General features: G+C 36.3%; 1 protein-coding gene across 1 annotated transcript in view; it reads left to right on the top strand.

Annotated features, from left to right (window-relative positions):
* TBCA (tubulin folding cofactor A) overlaps positions 1-11,842 on the top strand; it is a 30,415-nt gene extending 18,573 nt beyond the window's left edge. Inside the window, exons 2-4 of the mRNA XM_015848606.2 lie at positions 1,419-1,524; positions 9,444-9,530; positions 10,818-11,842. Coding sequence (XP_015704092.1) covers positions 1,419-1,524; positions 9,444-9,530; positions 10,818-10,898 — 274 coding nt within the window. The 3' untranslated portion in view covers positions 10,899-11,842. The remainder of the gene's footprint in view (positions 1-1,418; positions 1,525-9,443; positions 9,531-10,817) is intronic.
* Positions 11,843-12,125: the final 283 nt, after the last annotated feature.

The following is a 12,125-nucleotide window of genomic DNA, read 5'->3' as shown; positions in this document are numbered from 1 at the left end:
CCAGTACCATTCTGAACTGTCTGTCCTCAGTGGCACTTCTAGTGGAGCACTTAACTGTGACAAATCAGGAATTAATTTGCTCTGATGTGCTAACGTGACCATGAAGCTCTCTACAAGACCTTTATTTATTCCCTTTTCATTTGTATAATACATTCTTTGCTTCCTGGATCTGATTATGTTCTTTTGGCTATTAAGTTCTTCTTAAACAGTCTTATCTACTATGGGCTTGATCTGATGATTGCTCTTGTTAGGCAAAAGATTTTCATTGCCATGCTTTCAGGTTTGTGCTAGCATCCCATTGTTCATTTTGGTTCTGAATTAGCTGGTCATTATTTTGTTGTTCTCCCAGTCCTGAAGGATGTTTTGGTGTGAATTCTAGTATTATATAATCCAATATATACTTAATGAACATATGTAACAAAATGGGAGATGGAAGAGCAAAATGGCAATAACAACAAATAATTAAGCTCGATAATGGAATTACTATGTTACTATTACCGCAGGGCATCAGTTTAGACCTTAATCTTCCCTTTTGACTTTCAGTTGTTTTTTTTTTTTAATGTTCATCATTTGCTGTAGTTGCTTGAGCCTGTGAAAAATGGCCGCTTGGAATCCAAAACTGAATTTCAAGTTAGTCTTCAACTGTTATTCTCAAGTAAATTTTTGAAGACACCAGTTTCATTGGTGGCTTATCCATGTTTCAGACTTCCACGTATTTTTACATGGGCCCACGTAAGACATATTCATGGTTTGCTTTTGCTTAATAGCATCAAACTTTACTGACAAAGCAAAATTGTTTTGTTTTTTTTTTTCTCCTCAGTAGTGACTGAAATTTGTTGCACATATTTTTAGCTGTATGTTGCATTCATCTCTGTTGGCAATATAGGAAGAGCAGAAAATATACATTACTCTTAAATATGAGTTAATGCAAAAAGCATCCTGCTTCCAAGTATGGGCCCAATGGGGTACCTCTGCTGATGCACATTTCTGTGAGTGCAGTGTGCTGGCTGTTGCTCATCGCTGATGAAAATGCATAGGAAATGGTAGTGACTATTGAAAATGGTGTTTTGTAGCTGAGTTTGCTCATTCAAATAGTGTTACTGTGCTCTTGGTAGCTGTCTGTGTTTTTGTAGAAACAAATAGGAGGCTTACTTTTGGAGTGATCTACATATACAGACAAACCCACAAAGAATATTGAAAAATATTTTTATTTAAATTGTTTTGATAAGAATTATTACGTATTACAGTTAAATTCAGCATTTCCTATATGCACTTCTTTGCACCTTTTTTGTCATATAAGGTCATATATTACATTACATGGCTGCAGGTTTTGTTGGGGAACATGGATATTGCCATCAATGGTATAACGTTTTTCTGTGATAGAACCAGACTGACGCAGTCACTTGGTGTAATTGCAGATTGGCAAAAGAAAAAGTTATGTATGAAAAAGAAGCAAAACAGCAAGAAGAGAAGATTGAAAAAATGAAAGCTGAAGCATGTGATGACTATGGAATAAAGAAGCAGGTAAATCAAACAAAAATTTGTAAAATCCTTCTTTGCTTTGATTCAACGAGTCTTAAACAAAAGAAACTCCTGTACTTTTTTCTTCTTCCCAGACTGCTCCAATCTAGCCTGCCAATTACATAAGCCACAGTATACATTTATAGAAACTTCTTGCCCTTCAAAACTCTTTAATTATAAGGAGGCTTGGTATGGGTTGTTTAGCACTTGGTATGAGGAAGGTGATCACTAGCAGTTGTAAATCAGGCTGTCACGAACTCTTTCTCAGATCTACTGACAATCTGAAAATAAATGCACTGGGTGCACTTAGCTAACATAAGTGCTTAGTAAGTGCAGATGTTACTGTAAAGTGGGAATGCTTATTAACACAAAGAAGAAACCTTTCAATTCTGGTGTACATTAGTATTGCTGTTTAAAAAACACAGATCTCTAAGAAAGAGCAATAGGTGTGCACCTGCTCCTAGCAGTTGCTACAGTTTGTAATGAAGGCACTAATAGGCAAGGTCCATGCTTCAGTTTGATGTGGTCAAGAGTATGATTTGGAGTCATAATATGAACTGATTATTTTTTTTTAGAAGGTTTCTTGCAAACAACAGTGATTTCAGACAGTTGGTACCTGCCCTTTCAGAAGATGGAGCAGTGCTAAGTTTCCCTGACAGTGAGGAGGAAGCTTGGGTTTGGGGGATTTACTTACATGCTTTCCAGCAGTTTGGCATGTCTGCATTTATACTGACCTTTACATTCTTTCAACCAAATATTTATTTTATTATTTTTATATAAATTCTGGCTTTAATAGTTTTATATAAATTTCAGTTTTAACCGTGTCTTTTCCCAAGCATTTCCCAGATAGTATTTCTTAATTCTTAACTGAAACTACATTGCAATTATTTTTACCCGTAAGCAAGTTTCACTAGACATGAGTCCAGCTTCATGTTACTAAAACTCCTGTTTTCCCAGTTGTCTTTGAAGAATATAATATTAAATATAAAAATGAACAACAACAACAAAAAAAAAAAAAAGATAAGAGAAAGTCCTTTTAGAACAAGGTGAGATAAAATCAGATTTCATTTCATCTCTGTATCTCTTGTCTTGTTTTTACTGTGATACAGAAGAGAAAAACAAGCATGGAATTTCTGGAAGATGGTGTATTTATAAATCTAAGCTGTCTCTGCCTCACCACTGGCTGAGAATCCCAAAGAAGACAGTAGTCTTCCTGAAGATCTGCTGGTGCTAACAAGAAGTAATGAATGCCATTCTTGTTCATAGTGTCCCACATCCATCAGATTATTTGACTGTACCGAGGTATTTCCTCAATGACAAGCAAGAAATCATCAAAGTCAAAACCAGCAAAGTCTGTGAACCTTTGATATGAAATGAGATGTTACATGCTATTTGAAGGTATTCTCAGAGAGTGGTGACAGAAAACTTCAAAGTAAACAGTCTCAGTTCATTTACTATTGCCTGATTCACTTTAATGCAATTCATCCAATGATATCTGTTCTTTTAGAGCACTACTGCAGACAGAAAGTCATTAATATTTTATGTTGTGAAGAACCTGGAAGCCTAGAAAGAATGAGTACACTTGAAATAGGGTCAAATCTTACTCACTAATCAAAGTAGTATAATGCCAGGAGAGTTTACTCAAAAAAAAAAAAAAAGTACTTTGGATGGATTTTGCATTTTGAAAAGTTCTTCAGACAGAAAATAAATCTGTACTTAAATGTTTAGAAAATGGTTTTAGGTAATAATTCTTAATCTGAATTTATTTTAAAATATGGTTATAGAATTTGTTTCAGTAAGGAAAAGTTGTATTTGAGGGATCAGAGCATCACAGGATGGTTAAGGGTGGAATGGACTTCTAGAGATCATATGGTCTAAACCCACTGCTCTATCACCTGCACTACAAAGAAGTGCTTCCTGATTTTTACGTCTTATGTTTCAGTTTGTGCCCATTGCCTCTTAGGCTGGCACTGGACACCACAGCCCATTTCTTGAGCCTGTTAAGCTCCCTCTGAGTGGTAACACAACTTTCTCATGTATCTGTATTGTCTTCTTGTGTTGTCTACAACTTATCGAGGGTGTGCTGTGTCCCACTGTCCAGATCATTAATGAAGATATTAAACAGAACTGTACCCAGTATTGACCCTTGAGGTATTGTGCTCATTACTAGAGGCCTCCAGCTAGACTTTACACTACTGATTGCTATCCTCTCAATTCCAGCTGTTCAGCTAGTTTTGATCCACCTCTTTGGCTGCACACTCAGCCTGTATTTCAACACCTTCTCTGTCAGGTTGCTTTGGGGGACAGTGTCAAAGGCCCTACTGAGGTCCAAGTAGAAAATACAACTCCCAGTCCATCAAGCTGGTGATTTTATCAAACAAGCTGAATGAGTTGGTTAAGCATGATTTCCCTTTGGTGAATTCATGCTGACTATTCCTAAAGATTTTCTTGCCACTTAAGGGGAGAAGATAGGAATGAATTCAACCATTTGAGACTACAGGAATAACATAAACTATTATTTTAGCTGACTTATCAGCTGAAACACATATGCATAGACTGATAAACCCATAGTTGGTGCAAGAAGGTTTAAAATGCTTGAAATCTTTGCTTACCTTCTAATGTACAACAGCGCTCATTTAGCTTACTTGTTAGAACTCTGTGGTAAAATTAGGGTTAACAGCATGGAAGTGACTAAGGAGAGTTTTACTTCAGAATGAATAATGCTGTTCATAATGCATGGGAGGCCTTCAGCAAGTATGTGGGCTGTGACAAAGTGTCAGCAGTGGCAAGGGCTAAGTTGTGTATCCCAGGGAAGAATCTCTAGCATTATGGGGCAGGGAAGCCCTTTCTTTCCTGTTAATTAAAGTTCATTAAAAAAATATACAAGAAACAAACAAAAAAGCACTCTTTTACTGCTTTTTTTTTTTTTTTTTTTCTAGACGTAGATGAAAAGTTGAGAAATAACCATTTATGTGAATCAAATTGGCAGAAAATAAATGTAATAAAAGAACATTATTTTAGAGGGAAAAAAACATTATGAGGGAAAAGGATGAAGTTTTATGTATCTTAATAAGGTGCAAAACTGAAAAAAGACATTATAAACCGAACTCAAGCATTTTCTATGAAAATTTGGGGAAAATATTAAATGACTTCCAAAGTATTCTTCTAAATTGATATCCTGAATTTAGTTTCTGTAAAAGGTCATTAAGACTTCTGACTGTAGGAAGAGATGCAGTAGTACTTCCGTGTGTGCTTGGTTGCTGGTTTTGTAGTGAAACCCAAGTTTCCACACAGTTGTAATGGTTTTTAATATTTAACAACTTTACATAGGGTATTGTTGTGCTTCTTTATCCATAAGAAAAACTTTATACTGCTGTGACTTATCAGTGACTTATGTTAGAAACCAGCTATTTTCAGTATTTCTGTGGCTGCTGTTTTGTCCTGCACACAAATAACATCCTTTTCTACCTTGTGCTTTTATATCAAGGCACCAGAAGATGCAAAATGCCTGAAGTATCTACTTTTTGTTTCCTCTCAGTGGGACTGTGCATCTTCTTTGGAGCTTTTGTTATCTGTGAGCATTTTTACTGATAATACATTTTCATTTTTTTAATTAATCTGTATCTGTAAGATAACTGTTACTTCTCATGCAGTGTCATTTCCAGATGAATTAAAAATCTAATGGACTTGACAAAGAATTTAATATCTGCATGACAACGTACATACAGTCTTGCTAATACAATTTTTCTTCACATATTAATGGAAACAGCAATATTTTACTTGCTTTGTTGAGAGGAAAGCAGATTATTTCCTGAAACAGCTAAGAAGAAGTACCTTTCCCACAAAGATTAATAGTATCTTCAGCTGCATTGGGCAAAACACTGCCAGCAGGTTAAGGGAATTGATCTCCCCCCTCTACTGTGCACTGGCACAGCTGCACCTGGTGTGATGTGTCTAGTTCTGGGCCCCCATAACGAGGGAGGCATGGGCATACTGGAGGGAGTCCAACAAAGGGACAAAGATCATAGAGGGCCTGGAGCTCCTCTCCTGTGAGAAGAGGCTGAGAGCTGGAGCTCTCAGAGTCAGCCCTGAAAAAAGTCTGGGAGGATCTCACCATTGTCTGTAAATACATTGGGGAAGGATGCAAAGAAGACAGAAGACGACTCTTTTCAGCAGTGCCCAGTGCCAGGACAAATGGCAGGGGGCACAAACTGAAATACAAGAGGTTCTGTGTTAATATCAGGGAGCAGTTGTTTATCATGCAGGAGATGGAACACTGGCACAGATTGCCTGGAGAGATTGTGGAGTCTCCTCATTGGAGAAACTCAGAAGTCTGAGTGGTCCTGTGATCTTCTTTGGGCCCCTCTGCTTGATTGGGGGTATAGACTAGATGCCCTCCAAAAGTCCTTTCCAACCTTACATGCTATTATCTTTTTCCGTTTATATAAGTCAAAAGCTGTATGATTATAAGGCAGCATTTAAAAACATGAATACACACATACATGCATATTAATGTGTTCATTTAATTCAGATATGTATATATATGACTCATTCACATTTCTGATTTTCTTAGCCTTTTATGTTTAGAACACCACTCCTGTTATACCAAGCATTATTGTCATCACACCTTGTGACCTAATAGCTAATCAGACTATCTTCTAAGATCAAAGAATGACAACTCCACTGGAGTTTTCTTGATTTCAAACTATTTGTGGATCTGCATGTATTTGAGTCTCTTATTTTATTGTAGGTCAGCTTGAAAGAAAAAAAGCTGCTTGAACCTCCTTGAAGCTTATAAAACCTGCCCCAGTTATACAATATAGGTCAGTTAGGCTGGGCAAAACTGCTTCCTGTTCCAGAATTCTTGGTATTGATGCTCATAAATAGTTCTGATCTGCCTAGATAAGTTGAAATATTGCCATTGAGCATTTATTATGGGACCTCTTGAAATCAAAACTGCTTATGTCTAAAGCCTCAGCTTATGTTTAAAGTCTCAGCTGTTTTCTATGAAGTCATGTTTAGCCTGAGTGCTTATTTTGAATGTATAAAATATTCTTCTGATTTTTGTTATGGTGCCCTTCCATTCAATCAAATGATAGGTTGGCCTGTGTGTTTGCCTCTCTTTGGCTTTTCTGTTTCTAGTCCTGCTTTATCAGTCACTATAATGTGGAATTTATGGAAAACAGACTAAATGCTATTGATAGTGCATTACGCACATCAGTTCTTTGACATTTGATCCAATTTACGAAAAATCTACATCGTGTTTAGTAAATGGGCTGCATACAGTCCAACAGTTAGAGAGCTCTGTCACATCTGAGCAGACTGCTTTCCTTTGTAAGATGCCAAACATCTGCTCCCTTAGCAAAAATAAGCTCAATCGTGAAAGATAATGGATTAGAACTGTGGTTCTTTGAAGAGATATTACTGTTTTTTTCAATACTCTTAAAAGAATGAGGGCATCATTCTCAATGTAGTCACAATAATTCTTCTGGTCTTATATGCACTTATTGGCAGCATATTCAATGTGCTTCTGTCTGTACAATTTTATGCTTTATTGCTTTACCTTAATAATTTATTTAAATGCACTTCAGTTACTACAGTGTTTTTGATACTTGTATTTAGTACTATAATTCACAGAAACCTTGAAGATGTTTATGGCTGTCTGCAGTTTCGTGTAGAAACTTCCTCTCTGACCCACTTACAATTTAAATTCCCTAGAGTTGAGTCAGAAAGCTTTTAGAGTGTGCTGGGGGAGAGGGGAGAGCTGGTCTTTAATTTTTATAACAGTTGGAGAGCAAACACTGTTTCTTTAAGCATATCTAATTATTTGAGTTTATTTACTCTGCTTTGTAATATGGTAAGACATTTATCTAGGATAATCGGTATTACTGGGAAGGGGGGGACAGGAAATGGTTTGTGCAGAAGTTACCGAAGTTTTCATAGGTAGTTTGTTAATTAACCTTGGTTCCAGAAGGAATGGGGAATCTCTGTTTCATTCTCCAACCCTTTGCACCAAGTGAGTGTAGTTCCAATATTCTTTCTGTTTCGTGTTATTGCGTAACTGCAGGCAAATGCCAATAAAACTCAGGTAATCTTTTAGATCTCAGTCATTCCCTTTTAAACAGAGTGACTGGAATTTTGTTCTTCTCCTACAGCAACCAGGACTAAAGCTCTCAGATTCTAGATCTGTATGTTTTTCCTTCAGATTGCTTATTGAATGGCATATATAAAATAAATCACTGCTTTTCTCATTAGCCAGCAGCTTTAAAGTACACAGGTAGTTAGCAGTGTCATCTCAAGGATATAATCTGTGGACATTCTAACTCCCATAGACATTCTTTAGAGAACCAAGTTGTCGTACACAAAGCAAAATCTCATGTAGTTCGAAACACCTAATTCTGCAGAAGTTACAAGCCTTTATTTGCTTACTGTTCAAAGTGTAATATGGAGAGTGATTAATCTTATTTTTAATACACTCTATTAATCTTATTTTTAATACATTCTAAAACAGCATTTATCCCTCAAATGTTTAAGGAAAGGGTAGGTGTGTGTACAGACATGGTTTAGTAGGCAATATTGATGGCAGGTGCATGGTTGGACTAGATGATTCTAGATGTCTTTTCCAACCATTATGCCTCTATGGATGTTTAAAAGCATATCACACTGAGTGGCATAGTTTAGTGGTGTGGTGATGAGGGGCTGATGATGGATGGACTATATGATGTAGTGGTTTTTACAGCCATTATGATTCTATGAATTTTACCTTAAATTCTCTGAAAGGAAGTTAGAAAACAGTTTTGACCCTTTAAGGTATTTAAACCCTTAGGAACAAAAAATTTAAACATATGACACTTAAGTACATGAAGATTATATTTTACAACAAAAGGCCTTCTGGTACACGTAAAACATTCTTAGCCACAGCTTTTCTTCCAACATGTGATGACAATGTTCCCTTTGGTTTCCTTCAGTACAGCACAAGAATGACAGAAGGTAACGATCTATTTGAAGTGAACACCTTATACTGCAGGTTATCATGAACACAGAAAGAGGGTTCATATTTAAATATCTAACTAACTAGTTTTCATTTCTAAATAGATTAAACTCTACTGAACAACTCTGCTCATCCTTTCTTCTCAATGGTTAGATTTCAGGTCCAGAAACAGTCCATGAAATAAATGTTCCCTTGTATAAATCTGAAGTTATTTTCTGTAGGAGGAGGCAGGATGTTCAGATTCAGTGGGGTGCCAGTTTAGTAATTTTGTTCAAAGTGCATGGTGAGAATAATCTTTCTCCTAAAATGAAGCACAAGGATAAGTAATAACTTTTTATGCATGATAAGCATCAAAAATATGAGCCTGCTGGTCTTTGCTTTTCATTTTTCTTTACCTTTGTCTTTCAGTCAGAGCCTCCTGCGGCGTGCACACAATGTGATCAATAACTCAATAACTTTTTTCATGCAGTAATTATCTCTATGTGGTATTATCTGAACACTGTTTTTCTTTATTACCCAAAAGATGCAGGAGATATTTATATAACCAGCTGATCCCATTTTGGATGAAGCTGCTTCAAGACAGCAGGATAAAGTTTGTTTTAAATAGCCTTTTTTAACAAATGTTGTATGGAAAGCTTACAAGGTTGTACTTTTTTGTAAGGGAGAAATATTGTAAATACTGTTTTCTGCTTAATACTTTATATTTAATTAAGCACGAAGTAAATGAAATTGTTCTGTAAATTAACAGAGCTTCAAGCGATTATGCTAAGTGAATGTCTATTATTTAGAAAGTAGGTACAACTCTTCTGAAGATCCTGGGTGATGCTGGATGATGATTTGACCAGTAATTTTTCAGACTAAAGGGTTATCTTAAAAAATAATGTTCCTCAGTGAAGTACATTCTGATTTCACTGGCTTCCAATTGTCACAGGTCGAGATCTTGCAGGAGTCTCGAATGATGATTCCAGACTGTCAGCGAAGATTAGAAATTGCGTATGCAGATCTCAGTCAACTACTAGTAAGTATGACATCAAAAACCACCTCCCAGTAAATGCTGATGTTCTTTGTTGGAACTGGATAAACATGCTTTTGTGCAGTGCAATTGCATCAGAACAGAATTGGATTGAAAGTTAGTTTTTGCAGGTCCAAAGACTGGCATCCTGTAACGTATCTCTAGTCCAACTCAGATAACTGCTTATGCAGACATGGTCTTTCATCTGTGAAAATTCTGTGTATTTGTATACTAGAGGCAGTCTATGATTGGATGTATTGCATGCACTTCAGTACTAAACTGCTAGAATGAACTCTCAAGTTCCTGTATGACTTTCCAGGAAAAAAGAGTTCACTGCCTTTAGGTAGTCTTTCTATTGTGTCCTTTAGTGAAATGAAATATTCAGAATATTTTGTCTACTGCCTTTACTGTGCTACACACAAGAAGCAAGGTAGCTGAGTTGTTGCTGAGTACTGTTTAAGCTGTTTGTTACTGTGGTGGGTGTTTTTAACATACGAGTACCTTTGGGAATAAACAGTATCATAATGGACTAACTGAAAATATACCAGGCTTGGAGATTACTCTGCTTATTAAAAAGTTGAGTTTTCACCAAGAATTCTACTACACAGGTAAAAGCTTCTGTGAAGCTAAAACACATGCTGTAAGTTAAGCTTCAAACATATTTGATAGCTAAAATGCAAATCCCTTTTGAATGGAAAGATTAAAGCATCTTGTCCTTGAGTAGCATGCCCAAGGTGTGGAAAGATTTAGGATCCTTCTGTCATTCAGCTTGTAACTTGACTGTTAGCTTGTGTAGGCTTCAGCGGCATGCAGGAGCAATGCTGTTGATCTGTACTGCATGCTACATGATCTTAGAATGAGAAATGTGGAGACTTACTATATTATTGTTAAGAATTTGGAAGTCTTTTAGAGGTTGTTTTTTTTTTGTCTTAGCACACCTTCAAAGCTTATGTTCAAATGAACTGTGTAGTTGTGTTTTTTTTCAATTATCAAACTCTCCTTAAGTTGTTTTTTTCCTAATGGTGTTTTTGTTCTGAGTTCTGTTGTTCCTGCTTCCAGTTGTACTATCCTTATTTTTTGTTTCAGAGAATGTAACGAAGGTGTACATAGATCAGATCTTTTCACACGACAGTCATTATAGCACACCTTAAGTAGGAAAAAAGAAATTACCTGTGCTGTGAATCATTTAAAACTATTGTTTTCAGTACCCTATGTGTTTCAGTATTTCCTCCCTAAATCCATTCTAATGTCAGTTATTTTTGAAGTACTTTAAAATTTTGTTTTTAATTCCAGGAAAATGAAAAAGAATTGGAAGAAGCTGAAGAGTATAAAGAAGCACGTTCCATTTTAGAGTCGGTGAAGCTGGAAGCCTAGAAGTTTTTCAGTACCCTCTTTATATGTATTAGCACTGGGTCCATTTCACATTTTATTTGACTATAGCTCTGTTACTACTGCTGATTTACTAAGGTTCTCTTTATGCAAACTGTCCTTTCTCTAACTGCAAGATGCATCAAATAAAGGATGTTCTGAAATGTCTGTGTGTTCCACATCCAGGCAAAATAAAAGCATTGCCAGTTCTCATCAACTACAGAAAGACAAAAAAAAAGCACCTGTTTATCATAAGCTTAGGCTAAGAAGCAACATACACATTAAATGTTAGCTTTGTAGGGAATGTGAGAGGCTAATAAGTAGTTCAGAAACACCTTGTAATTGAAATAATTTCAAGCCATTTTAGCATCAGCTCTGTACTGAAAGAGGAGATGGACCAAATGATCCTTTTCAAAGTCACCTTTTTCCTGTGATGCAATTTATTTGTAATTTTATCAAGTATTACTCCTTGTTTATCTTATATCCCAAGATGGAATTAAATCTGATTCCAAACCTTTCTCATTTTGCCTGAGGTTGATTTGTAGAACCCAATTCACACAACTGCCACCCATCAAAACTAAGCTACTCTTTCAATAAACAGAATTTTGTAGCTGTTTAGTATGTTGGTTGGATCTGCTGGTAAGAGTTCTAGTGTGAACTCTTCTCACAGCTGTTCACCTTGGCCCAAGTGACTTTTTTGAGCAAAGTTCAAACCCTGAAAGATAACACGTGGGGAAGGGAACAACGCTTGATCTGCATGGAAGATCATTTAAACACTGTGTATATTGTGCTCTTTCAGAATGCCTTTTCAAAACAGGAAACCGATCTGTTGAAGAAAGCTTTGTATGTTAGTTTTTCTAGATTGAAAGTTTTGTAGCACGTTCCTTAACAGTGTACCTTTTGTGTGATGCTGTGTTGTATACTCTTTATAAATGTTTTGTTAATTTGCATGAGTTTGTGTACACTGTAGTTTCACTTACATTTATTTATGCACCTTGACCACAGTTAGAGTAATGTGTACTTCTCCATCACTGTGAAGTGCTGCTTTGAAAGAGAATCAGCAAAAGATTTCAGAGCGGCTGCAGGATGACATACTTTTGAATTAGGTGCCTCCACATCTCAGATCTACCTTATACAGTGCTAAGAGAAAAAACCATTTGTAATAACTCTACAGCTTCATAGCAGTATATGCTAACCTTCCCCCTGCATTGTATGCTGGCACTGTGAAATAGA

Source organism: Coturnix japonica, chromosome Z (assembly GCF_001577835.2).
Source record: "Coturnix japonica isolate 7356 chromosome Z, Coturnix japonica 2.1, whole genome shotgun sequence".
NCBI lineage: Eukaryota > Metazoa > Chordata > Aves > Galliformes > Phasianidae > Coturnix > Coturnix japonica.
The sequence above is the reverse complement of the archived record's forward strand: the minus strand, read 5'-3'. Positions and strand labels throughout refer to the sequence as shown.